This window comes from Vulpes vulpes, chromosome 11 (assembly GCF_048418805.1).
Source record: "Vulpes vulpes isolate BD-2025 chromosome 11, VulVul3, whole genome shotgun sequence".
Lineage (NCBI taxonomy): Eukaryota > Metazoa > Chordata > Mammalia > Carnivora > Canidae > Vulpes > Vulpes vulpes.
This window is the reverse complement of record NC_132790.1, coordinates 89,197,147-89,225,041: the sequence shown is the minus strand read 5'-3', so window position 1 is coordinate 89,225,041 and position 27,895 is coordinate 89,197,147. Positions and strand designations below refer to the sequence as shown.

Sequence of the window (27,895 nt, the reverse complement as noted above, 5' to 3'; positions counted from 1 at the left end):
AGAAACTTCCCCTCCTTCCTCCACCTACCCAATCATATAAAAGATGATTTTAGTAACAAGAAAATTCACATATAAGCCTTTAATGTAAAAGGTATAAATGTCACTGCAGAAATAGTTCAATAAAAAGAAAACCCTAGGGGTGCCTGGGTGGTTCAGTCAGTTGAGCATCTGCCTTCAGCTCAGATCATAATCCCAGGGTCCTAGGATCCAGCTCTGCATCAGGCGCTCTGCCACTCTGCCTACTTGTGCTCTGTCAAATTAATTAATTAAATCTTAAAAAAAAAGAAAAGAAAAGAAAACCCTGTTATCAAATCCACAGCTGGCCACAATTTACAACTTGTTTTAGGGGGCTGCTTCTAATTCAGCATGCCACTACTGCTGACTGTTGCACTGAAAGAGATTAGTCTTCAAATAATGGCACATTGCAACAATGTCAACTGTTAAAATTTCATCTTATTTTTTCTTAATTGATCTACAGATCAAATTACATATGACATCCAGTATTTTTTTCACTATACAAAGAAGCCAAGTTGTAAGACCATTAACTAAATAACATGTGGTATCTGTCTGACATTTTTACTTGGAATCCCAGAATTTAACTCACAGTTTTTATTTTGCAAGGTACTGGGTAGTGAGATTTTACTTATTTTTATGTATAGCCAAATGTTAAAAGTGAAACCAAGAATCTTGACACCACAAATATCAGACCCTAGTACCGAGTTTTAGATTTCAAAAAAAATGCACAAGGCATTATATTAATTTTTAAGAGAAAATTGAAGATTTGTATGACATATGAAAGTGCAAATACAGTAAAACCCATATAAGTCTACATGGTATTGCTTTACTTACCTTCTCTAAACTTAAGGTAATAACATCTGTTCAGATTTTCACAACTGAATCGATTTGTTCCTCTGAACTCTACTGTGCTGGGCCCTAAGCAAAATAAGCCCAAGACAACCAAGCACTGAGATATCTTCCATCACTGTCTTTTCTATCCATTTATCTCCGACTTAATTGTGTCCTTCCTTACTTTCTTCTCCCATCTAACGTTTCTTAAAAGGCAAGACGGTATAGAAGAAGAAATTTTTAATAAATTTAATTCTCTGAAACACACTTTGAAATGCAGTTTGCAATGTGTCCATTTGCAAAATCCAAGAGAGTAACTATTCTCAGAAAAGAAAAAAAAAATCAGTCAAGATGCTAACATGAGAAAAAAATCAACTGCTTGCCAATATACTAGTATCAACCTGCTAGGTAACAAAAATAATATCCGAATTACAAGAGTCACCAAAAGTGTAAAACACCTAGAAACCAGCAAAAGAAATGTATACAACCTGACTGAAGAAAAGACCAACTATATAGAAGGATTCAGTTATTCAAGTCACCTTGTGAAAAGATTCATCATATTCCTGGATGGGAAAACCCATTATTAAGACAATGTCAATTATACCCAAACTTATTTACACACTTAATGCAATTTCATTCAACAACTTGATACCAAAAGGAAAATCTTTGCAAGGGGCATAAGGGTTGCCAAAAATAATTCTAAAGTTCTCCCAGAAGAATAAGCATGCAAGAGCAGCTAAGTAGTGCTAGCCTTTCTTTCTTTAATCTTCTATGCCACCACATCCAAAGCACCATTTCTAAGATTTAAAAATAACAACATGGCTTATGAAGAGGCATCAGCTGATTTCAATTAACCTAAGATGGCATGGTCACATTTACCGCAAACCAGACATTTCCACTCATATGCAGCTATAACTGCACAGCATTCAGAATGGAACTTCTTTAGGCTTAAGAGTTAGATGCAAATAGTTAATAAAATTTTCAAAATAATCAACTTTTAAAGCTAGCGGTCCAAATAAACAGTAAATGTAATGTTACTTCAGAAGCTGAGTCTCTCCCTCTCCCGAACCTAGAACTGACTATATTATTTACCTTGGTTTGGTTTATATATTTTTTAATTGAAGAACAACATATTAATGATGCTTACAGATCTTCTGAAGTCTAGTGCACAATTTTTCATCCATATAAAAAGACCCAAAAGCAAGAAATGAATGAGGAGAATAAGGAAAACTGAAAGCAATAAGGCAGCAGACATATAACAAAGTTACCTCAGGACAGAGAAAGCAGATAATGCAGATGTGGTGAAGGATGGCAAAAGAATCCAAAAGAAAAATGGATCATTCTCATGATTGCTAAGGAAAGGTAAAGCCAACTACACTATTAACGGCCCTGTATGTTGGTGGCTGATAGTAAAATTTTTTTTCTAATTAGCAACCTAGCCGTAAGAACATTCCTCCAAAACTGCCATTCTCCATCATCAGCTTTCCATTCCCATTACTGACTCCTAAAATGTCTTTTTTTCCTCTTATACTCTAAAGCATCACTTATATCTCCACAAGTTTAACACTTTCCTATAGGAAGCATATCAAACCTTTATTGTACTGAGATGACTTCTAATTCTTTATTTTCAACCTTAGTCCCTCTCCTGGGTTCCAATCTGTTGTCAAACTACCTCCTGGACATCTTCACCCAAATGTCTCCTAGCTCCTCAAACTCAATATATTTAAAATTCCTTCCAAATTAGCTTCTCCTATTGATCTTATTTCTGATACTGGATTATATCTCTCAATCACTCATAATATGGAAGGAGTAAAATGTTTTTAAGAGGACAGATTCTGGAATTAGACTTCCTGGTTTTAGCACTTACCAGTTTTGTAACCTTGGCCCTAGTTCCTCCATTTATAAAGCTGAATAGCACCCTGCCTCATAGGATTGTTGTGAACAACAAAAACTAAAGCACTTAAAACTGTGTCTAGCACACAGTAACCACTCAGTGTTAGCCAGCAACAATTATAACAGAGGATCATCCTGGACTCCCTTCATCCCCTCACAATCACGTGAGTCAAATTCTGTTCATCAGGCCCCTAATACAGCTCTTCTAAAGGGACTCTTATTTTTCTTTCTAAAGACACAATTGTGGTCCAGATCTTCCCTTAATTCAACCACTTACTAGTACTATGCCTTATATTAGTAAAATAAGACATACCCCCCTGCCTTTAGGAGCTAATAAAAGAAAGAGTCGTTAAGAACTGGGGAACCTAGGTGAAGAATATACAAGGTATTCATTATACTCTGCTTTCATGTGATTTTTCTGTAGAACTGAATTTTTTCCAAATAAAAAGCTGGGTAAGATACAGTAGGCAGGGTAAAATACAGTAGGCAGGAAGTAGGGAGGAGGGAGAAAGAAAGAAAAAAGAGAAAGGAAGAAGGAGAGAGAGGAGAAGGGGAGAGGAAGGAAAGATGGGAGGAAGGGAGGAAGGAGGTCCAGCAGGAAACATCTGATGATGAAAGACCCTTAATCCTCATTGCTAACACCAGATTAATGTTCCCATAATAACAAATGGACACAAAACAAGATACTAAGAGATAAAAGAAAATTCATCAGTGCTTTTTATAAAATTTGGGATTAATCTTAATAATTATAAATTCAATTTTAATATATTTATATAATGAAACAATAAGTAGCCATCAAAACATTATTTCAAAAAGTACTGGAGGACATAAGAAAACACTCATAATGTAATATTGAGTCAAAAAAGCAATAAATAAAACCCTGTGATCTTCATTTTCGTTTTTTATTATAGCATTATTAACATACAATAAAATGCACAGATCTTGGTGTTCAGTTTCAGGAGTTTTGGAAGTTGTGTACACTAGTGTAACTACCATCCAAAACAAGAAATAGAACATTTTCATGACCCCCAGAAAGTCCCCTCCTGCCTCTTTCCAATTGATTCTCTTCTTCCATTCTCTCTAGGCAACCATTTTCTTACTTCTATCTCTATACATTAGTTTTGCTGGTTCTCAGACTTCGTATGAATGGAATTATACATTATTTACTCTTTTGAGTCTGGCTTCTATTGCTCAATCATTAAATCACTATGCTTCAAGTTTCATTCTTGTTGAGTTTTACGAGTTCACTATTTTGTATTGCTCAGTAATATACGATTGTATGATCACACCATTTTCTAAGTATTCCATTGTTTGTTTTTCTTTCTCCCTGTCAATAAACATTAGACTGTTTCTAGCTCTGTTTATAAATAAAGCCAATATAAGTATTTTTTAAACAAGTAAAGTAAAACAATGGCCACTAGAGCAGAGGTAGCAGGCAAATCTTAATGGGGGTAGGGAAGATGTTAGGAAAAGCTTCTCAGAGAAGATCTGAAGTGAGATTTCTGAAACAATCCTCAATATTTATCAGGAGCACTGCAACAAACTTCACACTGATCCTCCTCACTCCCAAATCATTTTAAAGTATGTTCCAAGAATTCTTTCCTAAAGGACTTTGCTGGGCAGCCCGGGTGGCTCAGCGGTTTAGCGCCACCTTCAGGCCAGGGCCTGATCCTGCAGACCCAGGATCGAGTCCGACATCAGGCTCCCTGCATGAAGCCTTTCTCCCTCTGTCTGTGTCTCTGCCTCTCTCTCTCTCTCTCTCTCTCATGAATAAATAAATAAAATCTTTAAAAAAAAAAGACTTTGCTGCCTCAAATTTTCCATGGCTCTCTAATTTTACTCTGTAGCATTCAAAATCTCCATAATTTATCCCAAACTTACCTTTCCATTTCAGCAACTTTTATTCCCTATGCAAGCGCCCTATGCACTGGCTAATACACGAGATCATTTACCAACCCATTTCCCAGATTTATTTTTCTTTACCTCACCCATTTCTTTTTATATCCCTCTCTCCACCCTTCAAACCTCTGCTCATTGTTTAGAAGAACTCAAATTTCTCTATTCTTGAAGCCTCTCCTTCCCATCCTCTATTAACCAGCTGTCACTTCTCTCTAAACTTTTAGATACCTCTACTCTGTACTATTATGTGTGGATTTTCTTCCACTAGACAGCATACTTCCCAGTTTGTATAGTCTTATTCAATGTTTTCTTCCTCAAAGTCAAGCACAAGACCTGCCAAGTAACGAAGACCCAATACACTTGTTGGCTTAACCTACTGGAGTAAGTACCTACCCAACAAAACTAAGTTACGCTCCACTGTCTAGATACTTTGCTGTCCACTCACTAACAAGTAGCAGCTACCTACCTTAATACCACTCTCCAAGGCAAACCAAGGGCCACCTCTCAAAACAACTCTATAAATCACTAAGATGTGTACAATGTTAAGATAAAGTGAAATTAAAAACCTGAAATGATCTTTAAAATTACATTTAAAACACTACCAATACACAAAAAGTTGTAAGTACATTTTGAATGTCCTGTAGTCGATCTAAACTGAGGAAAGTTAAAAAATTTAACTCCTGAAAGGAAGACACAGCTAACAGTACCGTATAGCCTCGAGTGCTACTGGCAAATGCATCTTGCTTTTTGAAAAGTTATTTCAGCAAAATAACACATGGCTGGTCTGCAATAAAATATTAAAACTACTTAATAGTAGTAAAAGAGGCAAGTTATTTCATTTTTTTTTTTGAGGCAAGTTATTTCTAATAGTAATGTTTCCAAGTTTAATATCCTGTAGCCAAGTTTTTTTTTTTTTTCTGTAGCCAAGTTTTTATTTTTATTTAAAAAAAAAGAAAAATGAAAAAAAAAAAAAAAAGAAAAATGAGGGCAGCCCGGGGGCTCAGCGGTTTAGTGCTGCCTTCAGCCCAGGGCGAGATCCTGGATACCGGGGATCAAGTCCCATGTTGGGCTCCCTGCATGCAGCCTGCTTCTCCCTCTGCCTGTGTCTCTGCCTCTCTCTCTATGTCTCTCATGAATAAATAAATAAAATCTTTTTAAAAAATTAAATTAAAAATGATGCTCTTTATAAAAAAGTGGTAGAGAAGCAGGAGTCTTCAACTTGCACACCAAATGAACCCCCTCTTTCATATGCCACAAAGGCAAATGAGAATCTTCCATAGGTTTACCTTCCAGAAAGAATAAACCTTCAGGAATAAAAATAAAAAAAAATAAAAACTGCGCTTTCAGAAAACCAATCCAACAAGATAGGTAGGAAATTTTTAAAAACATCAAGTCATATTCAAGGAACAGTGCTACAAATACTCAAATTTCTAAGAGTATCAATCAACAGAAGTTGTAATTCCACTCTCCATCCAAAAAGACAACCTTCCACCCATAAAACTATCCACATTATATTTTAAGATAAGGTTACAGTCACACCATAACAAATTTTCACCCAAAATTGGAAACCATGAAGAACCTAATTTTCAAGATTTGTTTTTATTTAAATGTTACATATTTTCAGGTACCAACGAGAGTGTACACAAGCAGTAATAAATACCTAAGGATCACAAGCCTTGAATGTATCTTCATTTTAATTATTTCTTAAAAGTGAAATGTTTTTGTTGATCAGGAATTAAAACGGTTCCCTAACCAATTTAGCACTAACTGTCCAAAGAAGCCAGCACTCTCTTCTACCTGCTCGTAAATTTACCTAACCCAGTTTTTGACAATATGGCAAAAAAGAAACGCTGTCAGAGGGAAATAACAGGGCACGTATTGGGGCGTCCAGGGGGCTCAGCGGTTGAGCGTCTGCCTTGGCTCAGGGCCTGATCCTGAGGCCCCAGATCGAGTCCTGCATCGGGTTCCCTGCATGGAGCCTGCTTCTCCTCTGCCTCTCATGAATAAATAAATAAAAATCTAAAAAAAACACAAACAAACAAAAAAAAACCACAAACCAGGGCACATAATTCCATTATATTAGCAGTATAACCCACACAGGACATGCAGAAGTAAAGAAAATATCACATTCTCTTCATATCTTCATTTTGCTGTGCAAATAAAATTCTTAAAATCAAAATATTAATCTTTATAAATTAAATTCTAAGCAATTATGTTTAACAACTTTCTAAGGGAACAGTTATTATCTCTCTTCCCAAAATCAAAGCTACAACATGATACTAACAACCCTTTCCTCTAAAGCAGTATTTCTGTCTGTTGATAAACAGAAATAAATGCATAGAAAATAATTATTATTAAGGCACATCAAATAATTTTGCCATCGTCAATTTAAAAAAACTCTGCATATTGAACATTTTATTTTTTAATTTATTTTTAGTGAAGTACAATTGACATACAAAAAAATTGTTTCAGGTATACAACATAATGACTTAGTATCTGTACATATTACAAAATAATCACAATAAGCCTAATTAACATGTCACCACGCAGAAGTTTTTTTCTTGTGATGAGAACTTTCAAAATCTCTTAGCAACTTTCAAATATGCAATACGGTATTATGAACTATAGTCACCATGCTGTACATTACATTCCCTGGTACGTTTTTAAAGTAATATTTTCCTCAATGTGTAGAACTATGATTAACAAACATCCCAACCTATATCAATGGGAATTCAACTACCAAAAAAGAGCATGAAACAGAAGAATCTGTTCATTCCATCTGTATTGTAGAATGTCACTTATCTGCTCTCCAAGAAGAAGGAAAATCAAACCAGAGATCAAAGGCTAGAAATTCCAAATATTTGCCAAAATGATCTAATACTCCAATAAATTCTAGACTTTTATATGAGAAACAGAAAGCAGCAATCTGGACAGTCATTATATGATAGTGACTTTGATTCTAACTAAACCTTAGATTAGAATTTAACCAACATTTTGAAAAGTAAGCACTTTTTATTTCCTCTAAGGACAAAAAGGAGAGAGGAAAAAGGAACTAAGATTTATTATGTACTTTATAGACATTAATTCGCTTAATCCTTACATCAACTCTGTAAAACAGAGATTACATCCATATTACAAACGAGAAAAGTGAAGCTCAAGAGTTTAAGCAACTTGCCTTAATATCGCAAATATACTTATCAATTCAAGATTTAACTCCAAATGTCTTTTGCTTGTTATCAAAATCCATAATCTTTAACTGCGTCATGCAGCCCTCCACATTAATGGAGAATATCACATTGGTATCATCTGAGTCCTGAGATACTCTTGATTCCTTTTACGACATGAACTGTAAATAATACAGTTCTTAATAGCATGAACTGATGATAATCTAAAGCAATACACAAATCAAAAAGATTTACTTATAGGAACAGCCACACATTCAGGACCACCAGAGGTACTACTTTAGAAGGATGAAGAACATATACATTAAAATGTTTTCAATGTATCCAAGGCATCGAGTAGGAGATACTTAAAATATTACCTTGAGAAGAAACTAAAATTGCGCGGCTTATGCTCGAACTATTATGCGTGTAGTAGCTTTAGCAACGGTTCCCTAATAGCAGCAAGCAGGGCTGTTTTTGTAAATCTTTGAGAAAGTGGCCTGAGTGATGTACCCAACTATCCCCCTCCAAGACGGCGGAAACAGTGCTGCAAAGGGAAGAAACTGACAAGGAGTAAAAAGCAGGGACTTAAAACAGCCGAAACTGACCCTCTACCATAGTTTCCACAAAATTAAAGGATGAGTGTGGTAAAGACATTACTGATTACAAACTAATTATGAACCACCATTCACAAAATGGCATAAAGGGTGTCATCAGAAACTGACAAAGCTCTTATAAAATGGGTTGTTTCTCACAGCAAACTGGAGGTAGGGCTCGCCCGGTCCACCGTAAACCTAACTTCCTAATAACCGATTCAGGATCATACATGCTCTGCAAGATGTTAACAGCCCCTGGAACCTTGAGCGGTTATGCAACTTCCTGCACTAGTACCGAAAAAGCTTAAGAACTACCCCGGGCAGGATCTATCACTCGTAATATCGTCTTGGAGATGAGAAACTCAAAGAAAAAAAAAAAAAAAAAAAAAACTTAAGGACCGACCCAAGATGGCAACGAAGAAGACCTGATGCTGGCCACCCACCTAACCTCCCGCTAAACTACTTCTACAGCTCAATGGTTTCTCAACACTTGCACATGGTTCCCTGTGGACTCAAAAATGAATTTAACAGTCGGTCTTAAGCGGCTTCTAAGGGCCTGGGTGGAACACACAACCTGGTGATGCAGGGGACCCCGAGTCCTTGAGAACCTACCCCCAAAAGAAGGGCTCGTTTGGTACTTCCTCTTAAGTGAGATAAGACCACGTGTGGGGCGCAGCTCTAACCTTGGCGACGCAGCTCTCGCAGGCGAGAGCCGCTCCCGCCTCTGCACTTCCCACACCTCGCGCGCCCCTCCACCCTCGGCCCTCCCCTCACAACTTGCAGCCCGAGCTGTTGTTTTGTATTCCCCGGAGGGCAAGGGGGAACCTGAGGGAGACCGGAAGCGCGGCGAGATCCAAAAAAAACCGGAGAACTGAGGGAAGGGAGGCAAACGCTCAAGCACCGGGAGGCGATTCCCGCCTCTCCCCAGGTGCTGTCCGGCGGCCTCAGGGCTCCACAAACAGGAACACACGGGCGCGTTTTCCCGGCTTCGAACCTCAATCTAAATCCCTGATTTCGCCCCAATGCCAAACGCAGGCCGAGCTACTCACGCCACCCAGCCCGGGCCCGCGGGTCTCGAGCCGAATCCAGCCTGGGACTGAGGGGAGACACCAGGCCTCTCAACCTGCGCACCACAGTGCGTCGGCGGCGGGGCCTACAGCCGTGACCAGAGCGCGGACCCCCATTCCAGGCTCCTCCGGCTGGCCGGAAGCGTCCGCAGGCTCCAGATGACAGCTATAAACTCACTGACTTACGAAGTCCTCTAAGAAATTACCTTCGAACTGGCCTTCTGAGATCCGCCTGGCGTTTTGTCCGCCATCTTGAGCTTTGCCCCTCCTTCGGCGGCCGCAGCAGCACGGGCGAGTCGAGCGCCGAGAGAGCGGATCTCGGCGGAGCCCGCCAGAGGCGCCTGCAGGACTGAGGAGTCGACTGCCGAGACAGGGAATGCGGGCGGAGCTGTGCCACGTGACTTCCGGTGTCGGCAACTTCCCCGGCCCAGACCGCTTTGCGCGATTTCCTGGGTCTTCCCGGGGCTCCGCCTTTCACGTGGTTCTGGGATTTTGGAGCGTCTCCTCGTGCTGACCTTCAGGACCGGCTGAGGTTTCACTTGTTTCCCGGCGCCAGCCCCTGATAGGCGCGAGCCAGTTGAATTTCCTGGGTGAGGAGGGAAAGGATCCTCAGAGAAGATACGCGCTGGGGTGCGGCGGGGGCGGGGGGGTGGGGGGTCCCGCGCTCAGCGGCCCAGGACGGGTTTTGCGACAGCCCCGGAGCTTACCCCATAGGGCGCGACAGGCGAACTCGCAATTTGCTCTGCGTTACTTTTCGCATAGAACGATGCCTGGAAAGTGGAGAAAAAGGAGCGTTTGACCCAACCTGAGAATCCAGCAGTGGAGTTTCCGATGGACTGTTCGGGGATCTGCAAAATGGGTACCTGCAGGGACGGAGAATGAGAGAAAATCATTAGTAGACGGTATTCTAAATCTAGCGCACTTGTAAGCTCTGTGTCATTTAAAATTGCATTTCATGGTTTAGTATTGTTTTCTTTTTTTTTTTTTTTAAGATTTTATTTACTTATTCGTGAGAGGCAGAAACACAGGCAGAGGGGGAAGCAGGCTCCACGCAGGGAGCCCGATGCGGGACTCGATCCCGGGTCTCCAGGATCACGCCCTGGGCTGAAGCTGGCGCTAAAGCTCTGAGCCATCCGAGCTGCCGTGTTTTCATTTTTAATCACACAAATGGAGGGGAGCACCGTAAGCTTTTCTGTACTTAGTACCTTTTTAAAGTTCTTAACAGGATCTGTATTCAAAGAAGGAACACTTGGGGTGCCTGGGTGACTCGGGGTTAAGCCGCTTCCGACTCTTGATCTCAGCATAGGTCTTGATATTATAGTTGTGAGTTCAGGCCCCGGAGATGGGCTCCACACTGGGCATGAAGACTACTTGGGGAGGGAGGGGGACTTGCTTAAGAAGATCTTGCCTCAACTGAGCCAGGTAAGGAAAATGAAAAGGGCATTCCAGGTAAAGGGAGTAGTTGAAATAAAAGCCTGGTGACATGAATCATTACAGCCGGTGTGCAGTCACCATAAGCAGTCAAGTTTTACAAGAAGGTATAGAGAGGGTCATGGCTAGAGAGATGGGTCGGAGCGCGTTCACATAGGGCCCTGAATGAGCAGGGTGCTTAGGAGTTAGAATTCTAGTCTGAGATCAAAGTGGCCTTCAACAAGGTTAAGTAGGGCTGTCATGTCAGACTTCATGTTTTAAAAGATTGCTCTCAGGACTGCTGGAAGGGAAGAAGGATTCATCGCTTTCTCTCCCAAATTCATTTATTCAAAATATTTTTGAGCCCCGTTTTGTGTATAAAATTCTGTCCAAAGTGTTAAGAGGTTTACAGAGACAAAGATAAAAGAATGGAGGGAAGGAGCAACAGGATTAGATTGATGCCCCAATGAGAAATCAAAGCGTGGAAACTCTAAAAAAAGTAACTCTGAGAGTAAGGATTGGGTAAAGAGATGGGGAGGTTTCACAGAGAAGGGAGCATTTGAGCCAACTCTGAAGAAGTAAAATTTTGTCTGCTGGTTGGTGTTGGGGAGGGGAGAGGGAAAACCATGAGGGAAGCACTTATCACAGGATCTGACCTATGGCAGGCCTTCAGTAAAAGGTAGCAGTTTTGTGGATCTGGCACTGAGGAGTCAGCAGATGGGGCTCCTGCTCTGCGTGAGCAGATGGGGAGGGAAGAACAGACAACAAACAAGTAAGCAAACAGGACATAATCAAAAAGTGACAAGTGCTAGGCTTTGAAATTAAATTGGAATGATGCTCTGCAGTCTCCAGTCCAATTGAATTTATTTCCAAGTCTCAGATTTTATCACACTTTTTCAATTCCAGGCTTCTTCTCCCACCCTCATCCTGGTCTCTAATTGAAAGATAATCAATTGCATGCTCTTCCTGAAGATGTCACTTCCTCCAGAAAGCCTTACAGACCTCCCTCCCTGCCACCAAGCCTAAGATAGAGACTCTGCTTCTGTTTCCATAGGAACCTAATAGGTTCCCACTCAAAATGCTCATCAAACTAGACCTTAATTGTTTACAATCTAGGGTTAGAAAGTGAAATCATCAGCTGAGATGAAGGAAGGAGTGGGAACATGTGCCTAGCCATGTTCCAGCAGTGCTGCAGGTTGATTGTGTCTATAAAGTGAATAAATGCATGCTATTCATTCAAATCCCCAAAGTTCTACTTCTCAGAGAGATAATTTTAGCCAAATGATTTCCCCTAAAGAGTTAGAAATAAAGGAACACAGACTTCTTCCTTCTCTTCTTTTTCATACAGTGAAGTCCCAAAGGAAGCCAGACAAATGTGACTTGACAAGAAGGAATACATAGGTCTTTATTAAGGCCTAACTAAATACACTTTTAAAAACTCACAATCATGATTATGAGCAAAGTTTTCCTCAACACATATGTGTCACAAAATCTTGGCCCTATTACTCAAACCACAAATTAAGGAGGATGACATAGCATGAATCTTACGAATGGAATATTACAGAATCTGAAACTTTTAGATTCAAAATTACTATTGACAAGGGACTACACCTAAATAGTAAGAAAATCCTGCAATTTACTACGGTTAGTATTACTTTTTTACAATCACACTAAAACCAGGCTCTTTTGTCTCCTCCTAATACTGTTGGTTCTCTAGTTCCTGTCATCTGTTTAAAAGGGCTTTCCCTGCAGCTATGTTCAACAGAGATTGCAAGTCGTGACAGATGCAGTCCACAGAGGTGTTTTGTTTGCTTCAACCAAGGAGGTTTTTGTTCTTTGAAATTTCAGCTGGCACTTTGAAACTGGGAGATTTTATGTTTTTATACTTAGGGTTTCCAGTGTTCCTTGAAAAAATAGGAAAGCACTAAGGAGGGCACTTGATGGGATGGACTGGGTGTTATACTGTATATTGGCAAATGGAATTTAAATTTAAAAAATAAAACCATGAAAAAAAAATATTTTTTTTTTTTAAAAGGGAAACCATCAGTGGAGGTGAGCCATAGCAACCTCTTGGTTCACCGGAGGACAAATGCCCCACACCTGGCCTGCTTGTAGGCATTTGAGTTTTCTACTTCTCATGTACAATTTAAGTCTTACTAGTGATGATGAACATAATATTCAATAATCAGTCCCCCAACACCAATGAGAACCACTTATCCATTAGGCACAAAGGCTCAGTGCCTAGGACCCACAAAGCTTTTAGGGACCTCCCAAATGTTAAATTTCTTTTGAAATGGGATAAAAGGTGGATTGGAGAGGCTGAAACAAAAGTATCATTTAACAATACACACAATGAAAGAGACCTTACAAAGGATTGCCCCAAAGCTAAAGTCTCCTGTGGTGCGCCAATGGACTGTTTCTACTTGGTGGTGCTTTCATTCTACAGAATTTCTTAAGCAGCCTCTCCCTGCTCTCTAGACTTCAGGATAGAAGCTGGTGAAAGCATAATCTCATCCATTTGTTTATTTGGCAGTTACTGAATTTCTAGCATATGCCAGTGATGAAGGATAGTTGGAAGACAGGCAGACAGGGAGGATACCACCCTCCAGGATTTTACACCTGGAAGGAGCCCTCCATCCTTTCCCATGTGATAGAGAGATGGCAAAAACATTATTGGATGACAGACACAGGGAGGGTTAATCCCATTAAAACAGTCCACCAACAAGCCCACAGAAACCCCTAGACTTAGGAACTCCAGTAGCAACCCTTGCAGGTCCCCTCCTCTGGAACTTTGTACTATCACTGTGCTGTCACTCAATAAACCTTGCTTTTCTGGCCACAACTCTCGTCTACCTCTTCATTCTTCGAAGTGGTATGACCAAGAACTGTGGGCACTGACAGAAAAAAAAATCCTATAACATTTATGAGGGCTCATCCCAGGATCTCCACCATTAAGGACAACTAACCGTGAGTAGTGGGCAACAGGTATCTCTGTCAGTCTCTGTCTCCCCCCCACCTCCATTTTGTTTGTTGAAACAATGGGCACCCATCAGCCATGAAAGAGCAATTAGCGCAACTGCCATTCTGAAGTCTCCGGTGACAGGCTCTCTGGGCTCCTTTCCGACTAATCCCCAACAGAATTTGGGAATGTTGATTTGGTAAGGATTTAGAACTCCTTTCAGGGTACACCAGATGTAAGGGATATAGAAAAAAATGAGCAGCAATTGAGGGACCTGACGAAGGCTACCCTTTGGATACCCAAAGGCTCTCAAAGGGACCTCTTTACTTGACCATCCAGGCATCCAAAGAGAAGCCCCTCTACTATTTTCTCATCTGATTCTTCCCCTATGAGAACAAGTAGGAAAAACCAGGACAATCCCCCAGACATTCTCTTGTGAGTGGTTAGAGTGGCCTCCAAGGGATCTTAATCACAGTGACATGAGAAACTGTCTCCTGTTTGTGACCCCTCCTATCTTGGGCAGTACTAGGACACCCCTCAGACTGGCTACACCACCCTATATGAAGGAATGGCCAGCTAGGGCAAAAGAACTAAGATCTGAGGGATCTCCCAACTTTGTGGTTCCATCAGGGCTTATCCCAGCTGGATTTCCCCTCCCTGGGTGTCCCATCTTGTCCCTCCATGTGGCTATACAAGACAGCAATTCTACTAAAATCTGATTAGGTGGCTATGCCCAACAGAACAACTCTACTAAAAAAAAGTCTAGTTTGTCCATTGACTTCTAAAGGAGTCTTAAGAGTGGGGGAAACCAGAGCCATTCTCTGGAGGTAGGGCCAAGCCTGGGTAAACAAGACTACTCCCAGAACCCCACAGAGAGGACAGGGGCTCTTGCTGTCAGTTGTGTGAGTAGCTAGGGCCACACATCAGGTAAAGATGAGGAACTGAGGTGGAAGTTCTATTCTTGTAGACGGGTAATTCCTTGACAAGAACCTTACTCCTTTAGAGTCCCTTTCCTGACATAGGCTATAGGAAGTGAGATCCATATAATGAGATCCATAACTCAATTATCATTTACTTGGATGACTTACTGGTTTTAACTGGGCAAAAACAACTCATTTTCCTTTGTTCTGGCACATGGTCACAATACAAGTTGGAGGATGAGACACGGCTACCTGAGAGACTTTGCCTTCTTGGTTTTAACTGGGGAAAAGGTGGTTCATTTTCTTCTGATCTCAGCAATGTAGGATTGATCCCAGCCTCTCCTGGCTGCTCTCTTCTGCCCCTCCTCCCCACCTACCCCCCCCCCCCTCACCCGGTGGGGAGGAACAAAGGAACACTACATCCAAAGTCCATAGGCAAATGGAGTCCACAGGGGAGTCTCCACACTTGGCTTCATCCTTCCTAGTGTAAGATCAGTTCCCCTTACCTGTCCTGCCCTATCCTGGAATTCTTGCCAGTGCTCGAGGGCTTTATCCTTTGCAATAATAGGTAGTGCTTGAAGGTAGACCAAGGGGAGGTGCCACTACAAGACCTATGACAAACAGGGACCTCAAAGTTTTCCAAATTGGGTGTAATGCTTCTGTTAAATCAGACCCTCTCTGAAGCAGAAAAACATGGGGTTCTGGCCTCTGCTGAAAGATATGGGGATCAAAGGCTGGGTGAGGCCAGGGGTGGCTTCAGTTTCAAACCGGAACCCAGGCTATACCTCCTCAAGACCCCAGCTGGGATCCTCTCAAGACCTCAGACAGCTGGTACCCATCTATTAATGTGGGATCCAGAGTCAGAGAAAGCTTTATAAAAAATCTCAAGAGGGCCTTGCCAATACCCCAGCTTTATAACTGGTATGTGACAGAAAGGGAATGGCTTTGGGTGTCCTAACCCAGGCCCTGAAGCCAGATCAACAACCAGTAGGATATTTAAGCAAAGAGCTAGATCTGGTGACTTGTGGCTGGCTGCCATGCCCAGCTTTTTTTTTTTTTTTTTTTAAGATTTTATTCATGAAAGAGAAGCAGAGGGAGAAGCAGGCTCCCTGCAGAGAGCCTGATGCAGGACTCAATCCTAGGAGCCCACCTGAGCCAAAGGCAGACACTCAACCCCTGAGCCACCCAGGAGCCCCCTGCCCGATCTCCTGATTTCCAAAGCTACAACACGAACTATGGAGTAGGAAGAAAGTAACTCGGATAGGAAAAGAATAACCCATTCTCCCATCCCCAGGTCCCCAGAGGCATACAGCCGGGAAGAGGTTGCCCTGGGGAAGACTGGCAAATGGACTTCACACATGCCTAAAATACATGGGTACAGCTACCTCCTGGTTTGGGTAGATGCCTTCACACACTGGATTGAGTCCTTCCCCCATAGAACCAAAAAAGCCTCAAAAGTGATAAAGGCTCTAGTAAATTCCTCAGTTTGAACTCCCCCAGTCCCTTCAGAGTCATAACAGAATATCCGAGGTTTGGGGCATTATCTATCACATTGTATCTGAAGATTTCAATTCTTGGAAAAATTAAGTAGCACAGGAAAAAGCCAAAGGGACACCTAGGTGGCTCAGTCGTTGACTGTCTGCCTTCAGCTCAGGTTATGATCCCAGGGTCCTGGGATCGAGTCTTACATCAGGCTCCCTACAGGGGATGATAAATGATAAATCATTTTATCCCTCTTGCAAGGAGCTTCCCAACTTTCAGCCCCAATATAACCAACCTGTCTCATTTCACCCCAGGGACCCAAGTGCTTGTTAGAGCCAGTCTGGGAAGGCCTGTATACAATTTTAGCCATTCCAACAGAAGTCAAAGTGCCTTAATTTGAAGCCTGGATCCACCATTCCAGAGTCAAACATTGGTCCCCAATGGGGACTAAAAAGAAGGAACCAAAATCCATCTGTGAACCAAGAGAGGACCTCAAATTCGTCTTGAAGTGACAAGACACAGATAAGTCGTCTTCTCCATATCCCATCAATTCTTATTACATTCCTTTCACCCAATCTCTCCTCACAGTATGTGGGGAATTTACCAAAACACCCTCTATCTCTTGCAGGACCCCTAGCTATGCTTGGTCTTGCATTGTGCTTTGGGTAATTGCCTCCTTAATGGCCTAACCCACTTTATATCTTCCAGATAAAGGTCATCAAACTCCAAATGGTAGTTCAGATGGAGCCTCACATGGTGCTCAAACCAGACTTCTACAGGGGACCCCTTGATAGGCAGAACAACAGGAACCTTGACTGCCACTCCATCCAACCCAACCCTAATCACCCCCCCTCCACCACCAGGAAGTAGGTAGATCAGTGGTCACTCTATTTCCCTAATAGCAGTTAGGGTTACCTCTTCAGAGTGGGGAATGATGAAGGATAGTTGGGAGGCAGACAAGGACAAGGGGCCTCCCTTGTCCAAAGGGAGCCAAAAGGATTTTACACCTCCCTGGAAGGATCCCTGCATTCTTTCCCATGTGATAGAGAGATGACAAAAACCTCATTGGATGACAGGCACAGGAAGGGTTAATCCCATTAAAACAGCCCACCAACAAACCCATAGAAACCCCTAGACTTAGAAACTCCAGTGGCAACCCTCACAGGCCCCCTCCTCCAGAACTTTGTACTATTACTTTGCTATCGCTCAATAAACCTTACTTTGCTGTCCACCACTCTGGTCTACCTCTTCATTCTTTGAGGTGGCATGACCAAGAACTGCAGGCACTGACAGAAAAAAATCAGGCTCTAAAAAAAGGAAGATACGAGGGAGAAAGAAACAGCTAAAATTCAGACTTAACTCTTGTGCTTAGAGAAATCCCAGCTGCTTCTAGGAATAGTCAGGGAACAGCCTTCAAGGAGGATGTGTTCTGTGTGAGATTAAAGATTCTGATAAACTTGATCACCTGCCCCTATCCTGACAAGATTTCAATGATAATAGCAGTTTTCTCTCCTTTCACCCTCCCTCACCAAAAAAAAGTGCCCGACTTACTTATTGATATCTAGAATTCCTTTGACAATAGTAATTAGCAGAGGCTTTTTTAAAAAACTAAAAGTGCCTGAGAAATAAAAGATATGTAAAAGTGGTGTCAAGAAGCATAGAGCCCAGAAATGGGCTGGTGACATGTTGAAGGCAACAAAAATTGCTATTTTAGCTATGATCCTGGTGAGAAGACTACCATGTAGCAGTTATTTTATCAACAAGATAAAACTTGAGATGGTCTAGATGGCATATGCTAGAAATGGTGCTCCTAAGTGAGTGAGTGTGTGTGCGTGTGGCAAAGGTGTACGTAACTGAAGGTATGTACCTTGTGGCACTTGATGGCAAATCAAGACAACTAGCAAAGGGCAACATCTCCTAGGAAGTCTCATTGGCCATGAGCTGGCAGTCCAAATGGAGGCTTGGCTTAGATCACCAAGAGATCCCGCCTCAACTTGTGACCTACCTTGTGCCATTCAGACCCTGGATATCCCCATGAAGATACATTTTTTTTTTCTTTTTAAGATTTTTGTTTTTTTATTTGAGACAGAGCACAAGTGGGGGGAAAGAGGGCAGAGGCAGAGGGAGAAGGAAAAGCAGACTCCCCGCTGAGCTAGGAGCCCAACACAGGGCTTGTACGAGGACCCTGAGATCATGACCTTAGCCAAATACAGACACTTAACTGACTGAGCCAAACAGGTGCCCCAAGACTGAAATTCTTAAGACAAGACCAAGTAATATAAAGGCTAGGTGAAGAATGAACTTATGAAGAGAAAATAAATTATTTCCCTTATCAGTTTCACTTGGTTGCCAAAAATAAAAGTCCAACTGTAGTGGTCTTAAACAGAAGGCTTTATTTTGACATTGTTATCATGGTAAGTCTCAAAAAATCTAGCATACCTTTCCTCTTTTTCAAGTTTTGTTCTGTTTCCTTCACATTGACTTTGCCTACATCTTGTTATTTATTCTTATTTATTTTATCTTTTCCATTGGTACCTAGATTGTTTTCCCGTTATTTATATACATCTTGAATATTTGTTGTTTATATATCGATTACTGTACATTAATGTGTCAGCCGCTTTGCTGAATTCCTTTATTATTTGTATAGTTTTTCCATTTTTTCCCTCTTAGCCTTCCAGGTATACAGTCATATCGTTTGCAAAGGATTGCAAATTTACCTCCTCTTGTCCCTCCTCACCCCCCATCTTTTGTTTTTCTCTTGTGTAATAACAGCTAGACCTCCGGAATGACATTAGGTAAGAGTGGTACCTATGGATATCCTTGTCTCATTCCTGACTTTAATAAGAATGCTTTTAGTGTTCTTATCAGGATAAGGCTGACTTTGGGATTGTGAGTTGAATTATATATTTAATTTTTAGCTAACCATGGAACTGAAAATACAGAATTTTAAATTCTCATAGGAAAGTTGGGGACTCTGAAGATATGCCGAAGAATGCTGATGGTCAGACAAGATGGCTAGAGAAACACTTCCAGGCTTGTGTGGAGAAAAACCAGGACATCTCGATGATTTGGGAAAATAAAGGAACAAAACAGAAATGCCCTGCTCCGCATCAGGGAGAATGGGGAGTCGGGAGGGCAAATGAGAGGGAGGACGAGTAGAAATCTATGTTAGCTTCCTGTTGCTGACATTACAAATTACCCCAAAGTTAGTGGCTTATAGCAACACACATGTATTATAGTTCTGGAGGTCAGAGTCTCAGATGTGCCAGCAGGCCTGTGTTCATCTGGAGGCCCTAGAGGAGAATCCCTTTCCTTGCTTTTTCCAGCTTCTAGAGTTCACCTATGTTCCCTGATTCATGGTCCCCTTCTCCATCTTCAAAGTCAGCAGCACAGCGTCCTCTCTCTCACCTCTCCTTCCATCTTTATATCCTCTTTCCAACTCTACTATCTCCTTCTCATAAGGCCCCTTGTGATTACTCTAGGCCCACCATGACAATCCAGGATAATCTCCCTGCCTCAAGAGCCTTTCCTGTCTACAAGTCCATTTGCCATCTAAGTTAACATATTTGTGGGTTTTGGTGATTAGGATGTGGACATCTTTGGAGGGCTATTATTCAGTCCACCAAAGGATCTAAAACTTTCTGCTGCTGTATTTTGTCACTAGCTGGCAGGCACAGCTTTGATTCCATCAGAAAATTGACACAGGAATGGCCCATGCTGAACAAATTGAGTTCTGAAATTATTACTGGGGAATTCAGGGATATGTGGTTCCAGTGAAAAAAGGATAAGACGGGTCCCTATTGTCAAAGACTTATAGGGCATAAAGGAAACAAATGTGTCACAATAAGAGTGTCATAAATGGAGACTGAAATGTTAGTCTGATTTATTTACTGCTGTATCTGCAGTGCCTAGAACAAAGTAAGCACCAAGCAAGTACTCAGTATTTGTTAATGAATGAAATCTGTATCAGAGGCAGTTTAGGGTAGCTCAGAAGATTGGCACTGCAGAGGAAGAAAGGGGAGACCTCATGAAGGATGCTAGAAAACTTTGGGGCATGTTTTTCTCAATCTCAAGCTTCACCTCTGGGGCAAATTCCCAGGAGTTAACTAGAAGCTGCACAGAGATCAGAATGAGGACCTTACAAAATGTCTCATTTTAAGAAAATGCAAATTTTTCTATTTGGGAGGACTTAAACATCTCCCTTCGTGTACAAATTTTTAAGTAATGCAGCTCTCCTCTCATCTCCAATTTAAAAACAATTTTCAAGAATTGTGTCACTTCCACATAAGCAGGCTCAAGTGACAGCAAACATCCTCTACTGTTTTGCCACCTGGCGGCGCTGCTGCAGCCAGTAAACAAAAACACCCATCATCCTTTGTAGGTATCCCATGAACACATACAGAACCTCTGTGACGATGTTGGTGCACTTGCCGTATTTGTTGCTACCATGAAAAATTGTTCTAATATCCTGTTGTCCACCAAGCTTTCATTGAGCAATTGTGCCAGTGCTGTTGCTTTTAAAAAAAAAAAAAAAGTGCTAAAAAATAATTTAGAAAGGGAAGTTAAATGTGATAAAATCATGGAATACTGTGTTGTTTATCTAGGGGAGAACAGTCCACTAAATATTAGAGATAGTATCTTCACAGTCAGTCCTGCTCTATTTTTCTAGGAAGGCAGGGTCAGGGCTGAATCCCAGCACCTATTTCCATACCTGGCACAGAGTAGGCAAACAATATATATTTGTTGAATAAATAATAAATAAACATGGAAGAAAACCAATAAATCGCCTTATGGCTCCCAACCACATATCTCTCAGTTTTATCTCTGTATAGAGACCCGCAAAAGTTCCTGAAACCAAATTCCAAAATCACAGGAATAAGTTTCTAAATAGTTCAGCTCGGGTCAACTGCTCATTTGTGATCTAGTCAACTGTGCTAAGGAAAATAGTGCCACATAGTACAAATGGCTCCCAGAGGCTTACCTTGGGATGAATGAAGATTGTGGGGAGGGGGATGTGTGAGCCAAGGCTAACTGTAAAGCATGTGAATAATAGGTGTCAGATACATATACAATTATTTTTCAAATGTTTGGAGATGCTGCTGTAATTGATAAGACACAATTTATTTTACTATGGTCAAATACACATAAGATTTGCCATTTTAACCATTTTTAAGTGTACAGTTTGGTGGCATTAAGTACATTCATGTTGGGCAAAGTGTCACCACCATCCTTCTTCAGAACTTTTTCATCTTCCCAAACTGAAACTCTATACCCATTAAACAATAACTCCACAATCTCCCCTCCCCCCACCCCAGGAAACCACCATTGTATTTCTGTCTATAAATTTGACTATTCTGGGTACCTCACATGAGTGAAGTCTTATACCATTGGTCCTTTTGTGACAGGCTTATTTCACTTAGTGTCTTCAAGGTTCATCTGTGATGTAGCATGTATCAGAACTTCCTTCTCAAGGCTGAATAATATTCCATTCTATGTCTAGACTACAATTTGTTCATTCGTTCACCTACTGAGGGATATTTGGATTGCTTCCAGCTTTGGGGGATGGTGCATAATGCTGTTACATACATTATCAAAGCATTCTTGAACTCACAACAGCTCTTTATCATCATGCATATTCTCAATTTATGGGCCTAAAAGTATACCTACTATCATGCGAGGATCAGCAGAAAAATTGGCTCTCTTGAGTATCCTCATGCTTGCTGTCTTTGGAATCTTAGAGACAGAGAAAGTTGGGGTCGAAGAAGTCTTAGAGCCCAGATATAATTCTCCTCCTTTCTACAGTCAGTTCTCATGTATGTATTTTTACAGAGAAATGCTTCTTTCATTAAGTTAGATTGTTCCATTGTTAAACAGTTCTAGAGGTTAAATCGTTATTCAGTGTATACTTGGTTTGATAGTTATTAATGTCATGTCCTCCAGGTGAAGTTTGAATCTGATAAGCTATCTGTTGAGTGGTTTTAGAAATCCACACAACCTTAGAGGAGGACATTACCTAAGGTTATAGTGACAGGAGCCAGAACAGATTATCAAGGACACTGACACCTAAACCAGGGGCCCCTGCCCTTTTATGCATAATGTACTAAGAGAATACCCTGGTAAACCCAGAAATTTATAGCAGAGCCTTGTTCCATTTTCATTTAATAAAAACCAGTGACTCCAATTTGTCCTGTTCATTAGCTTTTCTTTTTTAGCTTTTCTTCTAGGATTTCTTTTTTCCTCTTTCATTAAAATGTGTGTGTTGGGGGCGGGGGGGAATGCCTCAAGAAGCTGTGGAGAAGTAGACAATTTTCATAGTTTGGAATTAGAAAATAAATAGGTGCAACCTCCCTTGAATGGCAGTTTGGCCACAGTTATCATAATGTGTGTGTGTATACCCTTTGACCCAGCAATTCCATTTATAGGAATTTACCTTCCAGATGCATTCTTAAACTGGTAAAGAAGATGTGTAGCAAAAGATCAAAGATACCCTAACTGCCCATCAATAAAGGACTGTTTAATAAAGGCATGGCACATCTAAAAAGATCTCAGTATGGAGTCAGGCCTGAAATCCCATGCCTTTGCTAGAAAAATAAGCAGTCTTTATGAACTGACTTGGAAATTGTTCCAAGATACAAGATATACTGTTGTATGACAAAAACAAGGTGGGAAACATTTTTGTGCTTTAAAAAAAAAGAGGCATCTATAGATAGAAATATAGTATACATATGTGTGCTAAGTATCTTCTAAGTTGACCCCAATGATTTCCAACCCCCAGTAACCATGCCCTAAGTAGTTCCCTTCCCTTGAGACTGGGTTCAACCTAGTGACATACTTCTAATGGACAGCAAAAGTGAGAGGATGTCGCTTCTGAGGCTTGGTTATAAAAAAAATTGGGGGGTGCCTGGGTGGCTCAGTAAGTTAAGTGTCCAACTCATGATTTCAGCTCAGGTCTTAATCTCAGGGTCATGAGATGGAGCTCTGCATGGAGCTCCATGCTCAATGGAGTCTACTTGAGATTCTCTCCCTTTCCCTCTTCCTCTGCCCTTTCCCCACTCATGTGCTCTCTCTCTGTCTCTATCCCTCTCAAATAAATAAACAAATAAATCTTAAAAAAAAAAAAACAGCTTCTGCTTCTTGTCTTCCTTGACTTTTCTGGCTTTTCTTGTCTATTTGCTCTGATGAAGCCAGCCATCAGGCTGCAAAGTGCCCAATGCAGAAGGCCACATAACAAGAAACTGAGGGGGGCCTCAGGCCAAAAACTAATGAAGGCATGAGGCCATCAGCCCAACAGCCTGTGAGAAACTAAATCCTGCTGACTACCCCTTGAGTGAGCTTAAAAGCAGATCCTCCCTAAGCAGAGCTATGAGATGACTACAGCCCCAGCAGGCAGCTCAACCACAATTTTGCAAGAGACACTGAGCCAGAGGCCCAGCTAAGCCACTGGATGCCTGACCAAAGAACATGTGGGATAATAAACGTTTACTGTTTTAAGCCACTAAGTCTTGGGGTTGTTACACAGCAGTAGACAACTAATACAAGATGTAATGTGTGTTTATGCATATATACAATATATTTCTTTAAAAACTGGCCACTGTAATTGCCCCTGAGGAAGGAAATTTAAAATTCTGGAGATCAGGGGTGGGAGGAAACACTTTTTACTATATACTCTTTGGTCTATTTGAATATATTGTTTATTCAACAAGTGAACGGAGACAAATAACATTTTTTTTAGGATTTTATTTTATTATTCATGAGAGACACAGAGAGAGAGAGAGAGAGAGAGGCAGAGACACAGGCAGAGAGAGAAGCAGGCTCCATGCAGGGAGCCCGATGCGGGACTTGATCCCAGGTCTCCAGGATCAGGCCCCGGGCTGAAGGCAGTGCTAAACTACTCAGGTTGGTCCCAAATAATAACATTTTTAATACTTTCCAATAAAACAGTAATTCCAAAGACCCATTTCTAAAATTCTCATATGAATTTTTTTCTATATCTGCATACATTAGCTACTCATGAAGAAATTTTTTCATACTTCTCTAATTTGGGCACATATATTATTACACATCCGATGGGAAAGTGCCTACGTGTGGTGCGTGCAGGGCACCAACAAGGTTTATTTCAAGCAGTTCTGCAGAACTTGCCAGAAGTCTTATAACCCTTACCGGGTGGAGGATATCACCTGCCAAAGCTGTAAACAGACTAGATGCTCCTGCGCAGTAAAACTCCGCCACGTTGACCCCAAAAGGCCCCATCGTCAAGATTTGTGTGGGAGATGCAAAGGCAAACGCCTATCCTGTGACAGCACTTTCAGCTTCAAATATATCATTTAAATGAATGTTTAAAAAAAAAAAAAAAACCCCAAACGTGAGCTAGTAGAGCAGACACTCCAATAAAACAGTAATTCCAAAGACCCATTTCTAAAATTCTCATATGAATTTTTTTCTATATCTGCATACATTAGCTACTCATGAAGAAATTTTTTCATACTTCTCTAATTTGGGCACATATATTATTACACATTTAAAAAAGAGAGACCAAAAATAAATAAATAAATAAATAAAATAAAATAAAAATTAAAAAAAGAGAGAGAGACTCCTTTCATACTTTTTAAGGGGATGGGGAAAAGGCCTTCTTTTCAGTCTCCTTGTCTGCCTCTCCTGGTCTGATTCCCCTGTGCTCCAGCCACACCAAGTTTCCAGTTCCCCCATTAGGCTGTCGTTTCTTTTCTCTGCCCCTAACTCACACCTTCTCTCAATTTGGAATACTTTCCCTCCCAGCCCCCTCCCCTGACTAGTTCTTATGCAAAATACAAGACCCAACTCCAGGCTCCTCCTTTGACACCCTCAGCCCACTCCTGCCACAACCTGCTTCTTGCCCAACCACCCCCCCCCACCCCCCCCGCCCCATCCTGCAATCCTCTTTCTGGCTATGCATCCCAAATAAGTTGGTCCCTCACTCCTTTGGGCTGTTTATTGTATTACACAGTCCAGGATAGGTCCTCACCTACTCTGCTGCCATTTTTCTGTCTTGTCTACTAATCAGTAAGCTCCAGGCAGATGAGAAAGGAAGGGATAGAAGGGCAGGGATGTGGGAACTGTGGTACAACATAACTTTTCACTTCCCTATTCCCAGTGCAAAATCCTAACCAGAGCAGTGGAAGTGGATATGTTTAGCTCACATATAGGTCACTCACATTTTTGACACAAATTCACAAAGGATATTTGAAGATTCATACATTCACCCCCTTAGGGTGTGTGGATAAAATACCTTTAGTTGCAATTGACAGAAGCCTCCTCACTTGTATAGCTTAAACTGAAAGGAAATTTTATTTCACCATTAAGAAGCTCAGAGAGAAGACTGCTGCAGGATTTGTTAATTTAGCAGCTCAGTCTCATCAAGGACCCAGTTCTTTCCGTCTCTCTGCTCTGCCATCCTCAGTGGATCTGCCTGCCTTTCTGGCTAATTCCCCTCAAAAGTCACAAAATAGCTACCACAGCTCCCAACACCACACCAGAAGAAGTGTTCCTTCCTCCTGAAAACTTGTATATCTCTTTCTTTAGGACGGAGGGAAAAATTCCTAGAAGCCACTTCGGTAGACTTTCCCTTTATGTTCATTGGCCATAAGTGGATTGATGCCCGTGCCTTATCTATCTGATGGCAAGGAGAGAAAGACAGATGATCATGATTGGCTTATGGAGCACTTGGCTGATTATGGCACGCATTATCTGAAAAAATCTGTCTTCCACTGAAAAGAAGGAAGGGGGTGGGTAACAATAGTGTTGTTGTCTTCTATATTGAGAGTACCTGGGCTCTCTTACTTTTTCTTTTTCTCACTGTTATGCTAAATTGCATATATTATAATTAGAAAACACTGCATCACTCCCAGCACCTGCAGATCTATTTTTAAAAATACCACACATGTGACCTAAATCCAGCTGAGAATATGGATTTTTAAAACTTTGACCACTGGTACTACTAGTCTTGTTATTTGGGAAAGATGACAGCCTTTGAGTGAGAAAAGTGAGGCAATTAAAACTGGGACCATGCTGGTGTTTTCCAAGAGACTGGGGTGATGATTTTCTCCCCTTTCCCAACTGACCAGTACTCTTCAGAGAGTTTAAAGAACAACCAGACCAGAAGCTGATAAGCTGGGCTTGTTGTAGAATAGAACACACAGGCTCTCTAGCCAGATTAACTACTTTATTTTTTTTTATGGTGAAAAAAATTTTTTTTAGATTTATAGCTGGCTGGACTCAGTTTAAATGATCCCAATTTTGTTGGTAACATCCAAAGCATCATAGTCAGGAGCCAGTCGAACACATGCTTTCTTCTCTCCATCAGGCCTGATCAAGGTGTTGACCTTGGCCACATCAGTGTCATAGAGCTTCTTCACAGCCTGTTTGATCTGGTGCTTATTGGCCTTGACATCCACAATGAATAAAGGTGTGTTGTCTTCTATTTTCTTCATGGCTGACTCAGTAGTCAGAGGGAACTTGATGATGGCGTAGTGATTAAGCTTGTTTCTCCTGGGGGTGCTCTTTCGAGGATATATGGGCTGCCTTTGGAGATGCAGGGTTTTGGGTCATCGGAATATAGGTGATGTACGGATCTTCTTTTTTTGTGTGTGACTGTGCACACCTTTCAGCACCGCTTTCTTAGCTTTCAAAGCCTTTGCTTTGGCTTTGGCTTTGGCTTTGGCTTTGGCTTTGGGAGGGGCAGGGGCTTCCTTCTTCGCCTTCAGCGCCATCTTCGTGAAAGGGCCAGATTAACTACTTTAAATCCTAACTCCAACACTTAATATCACATGAAATTTGAGCAATAATATTACATCTTCTGGGCCTCTATTTCATTAAGTGTAAAACAGAGATAATAATAAATTTTGCTGATTTCTTTTTTTTTAATTTTGCTGATTTCTGAGAGGATTAAGTGAATATCTGAAATAAAGCATACAGCAGAATGCCTATAACATAAAAAACTATCAAACCTATCATAGTAAAGACAAAACAAACAAAAAACAGTGTTATAATAGCACAAGAATTGACAAATTGGCCAATGGAATAGAAGAGAGATCTCACACATAAACCCATTTGCACAAGGGAAGTTAATGTACAACAAAAGTGTCACCAGAAATCCATGGGAAAGGATGAATTAATTATCCAGCAGATGACGGTGGGGAAAATGACTCACTAAGAAGAAAAAGAAAACCTGGTACCTACCTAACACCACATGCCAAAGTAGGTTCATGGGACTGTGGTGCAAAAGTCCCCTTTCACCTTCCAAATTAGCAAGATGATTTCAAGGTTTCAAGATGAATGAAGAATCTAATTGTCTAAGGAAGAACTCTAAAACTGATGGCAAAAATTTTAGTAGGGTGTCTTTGTGACCGTAGTTAGTTGGGAAGCATTTCCTAAAAAAATTTCACAAGCACAGACCATAAAACAAAAAGTTGCATTTTAGGGGCACCTGGCTAGCTTAGTTGGTAAAGCATGTGACTCCTGATCTCTGGGTTATAAGTTTGAGTCCCATGTTGGGTATAGATATTACTCAAAAAAAATTTTAGAAGGGGTGCCTGGCTGGCTCACAGTAGATCACATAACTCTCAGTCTCAGAGTTATGATCACATTCAAACCACATGTTAGACATGGAGCTTACTTTAAAAAATAA

At 41.1% G+C, this 27,895-nt stretch overlaps 1 protein-coding gene, 1 long non-coding RNA gene and 1 pseudogene across 7 annotated transcripts in view; 1 reads left to right on the top strand and 2 right to left on the bottom strand.

Annotated features, from left to right (window-relative positions):
• U2SURP (U2 snRNP associated SURP domain containing) overlaps positions 1-9,840 on the bottom strand; it is a 49,615-nt gene extending 39,775 nt beyond the window's left edge. For 2 of the 6 annotated variants that reach the window (XM_072727069.1, XM_072727070.1), the window contains exon 1: positions 9,669-9,813. Coding sequence is in view for 2 of the 6 variants with exons in the window: in XM_026018587.2 (XP_025874372.2) it covers positions 9,669-9,713 (45 nt within the window). In the remaining 4 variants the exon portion in view is untranslated. Of the gene's footprint in view, positions 1-9,668 lie in introns of all 6 variants that reach the window. The other 4 variants (XM_026018587.2, XM_026018586.2, XM_072727067.1 and 1 more) reach the window with 4 other exon arrangements.
• Positions 9,841-9,896: 56 nt separating this feature from the next.
• LOC112935008 (uncharacterized) lies at positions 9,897-10,425 on the top strand. The gene is made up of 2 exons (XR_003238090.2): positions 9,897-10,052; positions 10,225-10,425. It is a non-coding gene; the product is annotated as an uncharacterized lncRNA (long non-coding RNA).
• A 16,064-nt stretch (positions 10,426-26,489) lies between these two features.
• LOC112934963 (large ribosomal subunit protein uL23 pseudogene) lies at positions 26,490-26,978 on the bottom strand (annotated as a pseudogene).
• Between the last annotated feature and the right edge of the window lie 917 nt (positions 26,979-27,895).